General features: G+C 46.5%; 1 protein-coding gene across 1 annotated transcript in view; it reads right to left on the reverse strand.

Annotated features, from left to right (window-relative positions):
* Window positions 1-2,279: 2,279 nt before the first annotated feature.
* LOC103367213 (E3 ubiquitin-protein ligase KCMF1-like) overlaps window positions 2,280-6,768 on the reverse strand; it is a 20,737-nt gene continuing 16,248 nt past the window's right edge. Inside the window, exons 4-6 of the mRNA XM_008295177.1 lie at window positions 5,736-5,934; window positions 4,667-4,985; window positions 2,280-4,127 (exon numbers count right to left, since the gene is read on the reverse strand). Of these exons, the coding sequence (XP_008293399.1) occupies window positions 3,800-4,127; window positions 4,667-4,985; window positions 5,736-5,934 (846 nt within the window). The 3' untranslated portion in view covers window positions 2,280-3,799. The remainder of the gene's footprint in view (window positions 4,128-4,666; window positions 4,986-5,735; window positions 5,935-6,768) is intronic.

A 6,768-nucleotide genomic window follows, 5' to 3' on the forward strand; every position in this document is an offset into this window, starting at 1 on the left:
GCGAAGGCCGACAAGCGTAGGGCGAGGACCCGTCCATCGCCGCTTGCGGCTTTAATATTATATTATAATCCTCAGTCTCCCTATTGTCAGTGATGAGAGTGTGTGGTTGTGTGTGTGTATATATGTATATATGGAGGGATGGATTTTCTTGTTTCTAACGTTTTTAATGGTTGTAAAGCGCTTTGTGTTGCTTTCTTTGTATGAAATACAAATAAAGTTTGATTGATTATTATCATATTAATGATCAAACTATGTGTATAATCTAATGACTAATGCAATGTTTTAGTTAAATTAATGCAAATATATATAATTACATTCATAATATAATAATTTATTGTGCTATGTTATTGTAATAGTTATTATTCATGTACTGCTAATAATAATAGAATTATTATGAATATTATTATACATGACAAAGCATAATATAGATTAAAAATTGTATATAAGAGCTCATCCATTGACATATTTTCTGTCTGAGTCAATATCAGTAAAGACAACAACTCCCATCATCCCACACTGTCATCAAGCTACATCTCTGGTTCATGTCTTCATTTAGATCCCCAGACTGTGCCTTTAACTGAAGCTCTGAGTTGATAACTAAAAACTAAACACGACTTTAAGAAGAGAACAAACAGGAGAGGAAGAAGCCTTCGTGTCACCAGCCGTCGGTTCTTCCAATGAAACGAACTGTTTCTGGGTCACATTAAAGACTGATTTCTCAACCTTCCCTTCATGTTAAAATCTGGCACCCAGAATGAAAACAGAATCCGTGAGGTTTGTTATCAACCCTTCAGATTTCTGAAATTAAATCTGCTTCTTGCTTCCTAAACGTGTGAATCAGTGATGTTCAAGACTTCTTTCCTGAAGCCTGAATCAATCTGTTTATTCCACTGTTTTTTCTCCCTCAGCATGTCGTACAGAAGCAGCTCAGTTCTGAGCTCCACTGGCTCACATGTGGACTGGATGCTTGTTAGAAACCCTTTCTGACCCGAGTGCAGCGAGGTCTCACATCCCAGCGTGTGTCCTGTTAAGAGGCACTTAAAAAGTTGTCCCGCGATCCGATTTTACCGCAGATTTGTGGCAGAGATCATCAAAACCGAGCTGGTTTTACGCGCCATAAAGAAACCAAATGGCTCTTTGATGTTCGTGATGTTTTACACAAAGTCTCCGAAGGTCAGGAATGAAACCCAGCAGAGGTCATGTTATTACAGGCGGATTATACGTATTTGTTCCCTCGACGGCCGGGACTCTTGGGCCCTACATGGCCCGTTCTCATGACACAGCTATTTCAATACGAGACGCGGTTATTTTCGCTTCGTGTCGGCGTTTAATGTGGTGCATGAGACGGGATTTGCATAAACAAATGTTTGCAGTGAGGCGTGCTGGAGTGGAAATCTCCCAGTGAGAGAAAAACGTCAAAAACAACCTCAGGCCGAAAAAACGTTTGGAAGGAAGAGTGTTGGGATGTTCGGTTTGACCTCGTCTCCCTCCTCCAGGGTTTAAAACGAACAGCTGACCTCAATAAAACGCTGTTCTGGATTAAACTGCTCTAGAATCAGCTTTGTGATGCTGATGTTCCTGTTGGATGCTAACTGCTGCTAACAGCCTCATCTGTCCCTGATGGACTATTCTAGAGTCTTTTAAGGAGAACATCCATCATCTCTACACCTTAATCCTCACTATGGGGGGCTGGAGCCTATCCCAGCTGACTCAGGGTGAAGGCAGGTTCACCTGGACAGGTAACCAGTCTATCACAGGGCTACACTTAGAGACAGACAACCAAGCACACTCACATTCACACCTACGGACAATTTACAATCACCAATTAACCTCAGCATGTTTTGGGAGGAAGCTGGAGAACCTGGAGAGAACCCACGCTGCACGGGGAGAACATGGAGACTCCACAAAGAAAGATCCCGGGTGTCCTCACCGGGACGCGAACCGGCGACGGTGCTAACCACTGAGCCACTCCTTAAGGAGAACATCAGCTGACAAAAAGCAGAAGAGGCAGTAATGTAGGTTTTTTTTTAAAAGCTTACAAGATAAACAAAACGGGGTAAAGATCCATGTGATGGCTCTGAACACAAGATAAAAACTGGAGGGATTCAAACCCACATCTTCAATCAACTCCTCTCGGGTTTAAGCATCTTAGTTTTTAAAAAACAGTCCTTCAGACGCTGCATGTCTGGTTGAACTCTCTTCATCGTGAACATCACCGGAGCTTTCTGCTGTGAATGAGGACACGCACCAGGAGATGACAAGACTGACTGCGACGGAGCTCGACCTGTAAGATAGGTGTTTATTTTTGAACCATATTCTGTACATGCTCGCCAAAAGAAGTTAGCAACCGAGAAAAATAGAAAGTAAAAACACAAACCAGAGAGCAGGATTGGGTTAGTTCATTTCCATCCAAAAAACATGTTTATTGTCCTCCAAACTGAAAAGGGGTTACCCTGTGATTTGGCTCGTCTCTGCCGGGCCAAAAAACATACGTTTGCATTTCTTCAGGTAGCAGTGGAGGCATACAAAGATCGTTGTTTTTGTTTTTTTTGTTTTGTTTTGTGTTTTTTTGTTGTTGACTGAGAGAAATTAATGGAAAGAGCAATACAGGATTCTCTCCTTCAAGTCACATGATGAGTAAATCTTTGCATTCATGAGTAATGGAGAGAAGATTAATTTCAGATCACGGGAAGCTTGAGAAAGAAGCGTCTGGTCTTCTGGAAAAGAGTGAAAGTGAGACAGAGAGAGAAAGAGAAAGAGAAAGAGAGGAGGGGAAAGAAAAAACAAAAAGAAAACAACCGTAAGAAGACCAGCGTCGTGTTCCTTCCATGTTAGAAAAGGCCTGAAAACGGTCGAGAGATTGTTCCATCTCTGTTGTATCGCCTTCTACGTAGAGCATCTGTAGTGTACACAAACGGACACCGGATATGCAATTCAAAACCAAAGTGCCCACAGTCGATATAAAGCAAGGTCACATGACCCAAAACAGGTGATGTCACACAAAGGGGGAGGAGGAGGGAGGAGGAGGGGGGACATGAAGGTAACCAAACACAGTCTGTTTATGTGTGTTTATGTGTGTGTGTGTGTGTGTGTGTGTGTGTGAGCGGCGCAGGAATGCCAGCGACGCGGCACCCGGCGCCATGACTTTACAGTTACTCAGGTGTCCGAACAAAAGAGAGCGACCTCCCCGTCTGGTGACTGTGCAGTTAAAAATGGGCACATGGTGATTTAAGCTCATGCTTAAGTTGTGGTAAACCATCCAAGCACTTCTTTAATTTATAACTATAAATACACAGCAGCGTTTTTTTGTCTTGTTTTTTTTTTTTTTTTTTTAAACCGGAGAGGCGTCGGTGGTCCTCTCCCTCGGTGAGTGTGTGACGAGTTTTTTTTGTCTCTTAGAACGGCTAGCTACGCTTTGCTCATCTGCTAGAGGAAACACGGGTTATGTGGAACTGATTATCAACTTTCATATAGATTCTTCTATAATATATTTATATAGTTATTCTTCCTTTCTCTCTCTCACGCACCCACCACGCTTTGCTCTGCTTTCACATTCTCTCGTCTCACTACTTTTATTCAATGTACACAACGTAAAACATGGGGTGGAGTGGGGGAGCGACAGAGCTGAAATGACAATCACTGAGAGAAAAAACAAAAAAAAAAAAAAAAAAAAAAAAAAGCCAAAAAGAACTGCAGTCTTTTTTGTCATCCATTGGCAGTTGGACCGACTCGGCAGTCAGCCAGTTACAATGGTGGTTTCTTTTTTTTTTTTTTTTTAGGGGAGGGAGCGGCCATGTCATCAAAGGGGCGGCGCCGGAGGCTCTTTCTTCGTCGGCGCCGCTTTAGTCGTCGTTTTCGTCGTCTTGGCGGCCGGGGTCGTCTCCTTGAGGTTGAGGTTTTCCAGCGCCACGTCCAAGGTCATGACTTCGACGCAGCCCATCGCCTCGAAGTCGGCGAAGTTCCGCAACGAGCCGTGACAGTCATCCTCGTCCTCGGAGGAGGAGGCCGAGGCGTCCTCGTCGGGCAGCAGCGTGGACAGCAGCAGCTCCGTCACGAACAGGCTCCGGTCGGCCCACTGGGCCTCGCACGCCTGCCGCTCGGCCTCGGACAGCCGCGGTTCGCTCAGCCTGAGGGGCAGACGGAGGGAGGTGGTGACAGGAGGAAGACGGGTGGAGACAGTACAGACAGCAACCTACAGATCCATTAATAGCCTTTAAAATTAAAAAAACACTGAAAAATCCCTGATCTGTATTCAATAGTCTTGTGTGTTGAGGCCTCAGGTTTCCATGTTACACTGCAAGTTGTACATTAGACAACGACTGACTCCAAATGTTATTAGACGTCACAAAACACTGCTAGAGCTGGAAGCTGCCCTGTGGAGCTCCTGATCATTAGTAGCACTGCAGTGATGTTTGTACAAGTGGGTCCACACACAAGCGCATGTCGGGTGGCGATAATTTGCCAAGAAATGTAGAAATGTCAAAGCAGACTTCTAGTGAGAAAAATCTACATGTTCAAACTGCTTTACATGTGTTTTATCATAAAGGAAAGGACGTGTGTTCAAACTTTCATTCCTATCAGTCTCCACACAGAAACTTAAAAAAATGAGAAGCACATTTCTGCGTGGAAGATCTAAAGTCAGGACATTTACAGCCGACAGTCTCACCTGCTGAGTAGAAACTGGGAGCTATGTGCAGTATGCTGTGTGTTGGGCTCCGGCGGACCCGGGTTAGGACTGGGGTTGGTGTTGTGGTTGGCGCTGGGGTTGGGGTTTGCAGCGGCTGAATTGGTGTTGAGGATTGCATTGGCTCGGCCACCGCCTCGGGTGGCGTTCCGGGCGGTCTCCAGCTGCTGCCGCGCCGCCTGGGCCTGCTGGCGCTCCAGCTGGAGTTGCATCTGAAGCTGCTGGAGCTGTGAGGCCGACGGGCCCGAGCTGAGCTGGCCTCCCGCCGAGCGCCGGACCCCCGACAACTGGGACAGCAGCTCTGGAGGAACCAAACACAGGCTGTTAGAACACGATGACTTGGCCGAGTCAGCAGCGTGTCACTGACCTGCACCGCCATGAAGCCGGAGCATCAGACTCTCAGGCAGCAGCCTCTCAGAAACACAACCTCTATGGTTTAACTAAGGCTCAGAATAAAATGCCCTCCTTAAGAATGTGTTTTGCCAATTCAACAAACAAGCGAACATATAAAATTAATCACACTGTTTGTCCCTGAAGGCTAACGTTTATCACTATGAATCAAAAGGCAGCGATGTTTGGGGCTGGAGCTCAGCCGTTCGGATCAAGGGCTCAGCAGGCAGAGCGGGTCATTAGAGAGGAGGCTGGTGCTGTTTGTGAGCCACACTGAACAGGGACCCTCATTATGGCACAGCTGGAGCTGACATGGCGAATGCCGAGCGCTGAACCACATTAAAATTGGGAACAGGATAAACAAGGAATTGCCACAGCAACAATCTGCCCACACAGCTCCATGTGGGCAACCTTCAGACGCACACTGAAACATGGAGGGAGCGTTTGTCATATCGACGCTACTGCAGGTCATTTAGCAGAAACAGTATCATGACGGCTTCATTAATGTGTCTATCTGTGAGTTAGCGCTGAGCACCAGTGGGTCATACGTCAGACCTCCTGCAGCGTCCACAGGGCGACGCTGAATTAGGAATGATGAAGAGTCCCGTCTCGCTTCTCGTTCTGTAATCATGCGCCTCAGAAGCGGCGACTGTGGACTGACCTGCTATGGGGTCCATGGCCTCTCTGCTGTAGTTGGAGCTCTGTGAGGAACTCTGACTGGTGGAGAGCCCCCCTGTGGTGCTGCTGGTGAAATGCATGTTGGACCTGCGGGCTCGCGGACCCCCTAAGCCGCGACCGGGGTGAAACATCCTCCTCACGTGCCGCACCCCGCTGGACTCGTCGTGACGTCGGCCGTCAAGGAACACATCGACAGCGTATAACAATCATCTTTTTTTGTTGATTTATTTTTATATTAAATATTTTTCTTAAGCATCCTCCCATGTAAGTAGCCAGAATCAGAACATATTTAACAGCCATACACGCTGCCCACCTCAGGCTTCGTGAACCAGCTGCATGTTGCTCTCATGTCACCATAAAGCCGTGCACCAGACAACATGCTGCCTGCAGCTAGAAGCCGTGGGCCCGTTCTGTGGAGCTCTCGAAGCACTTTGTTCCGTCGGCGTTTCATTTACTATATTTTTGCATCTTTTGTTTCCTCCACAGCACTCACTCAGAGTACTCTATAAATAGACCGCCAGACTGCTGCCGTCAGAGTTCATCCCAGCGAGCGGCTCACGGAGTATTTCAGCTGTTTTCTGACAAGGTAACGCACATAATGTAACATCCAGCCTTCAAACTGTTCGATAAGGAGCTAAACGTGACGACTGATTCCTTGCAAATAGTTCCAACAGGCTGGAGTTTCGTTTCATTTCGTGTAGGTTATGTCTGCTTTTTCAGGATTCAACACGTATCTCTGGATTATAATTAAAGCCTCGAGTTCTGCTGAGATTCCAATTAGGTGACAGATAAGACGCTCCTCAGAGAACTTTCCCAACTGGTCTGATTCAAGCTGTGAACGTGTTTGTGACAAAACACTAAAAACTTGTGTTTTGCCTGCAACGCATTGTTATTTTCTGTCGCCCTTTGTGAGCCTCCAGACTCCAGCGACGGGGCACAAATGTGCATCATCTCACCGGAGTGCTCGGGATATGCAATTAGAACAGGTGATGAAAAACACTGCCAGCCTCTGGGGA

This window comes from Stegastes partitus, unplaced genomic scaffold (genome assembly GCF_000690725.1).
Source record: "Stegastes partitus isolate 25-593 unplaced genomic scaffold, Stegastes_partitus-1.0.2 Scaffold1027, whole genome shotgun sequence".
NCBI classification, from domain to species: Eukaryota; Metazoa; Chordata; class Actinopteri; family Pomacentridae; genus Stegastes; species Stegastes partitus.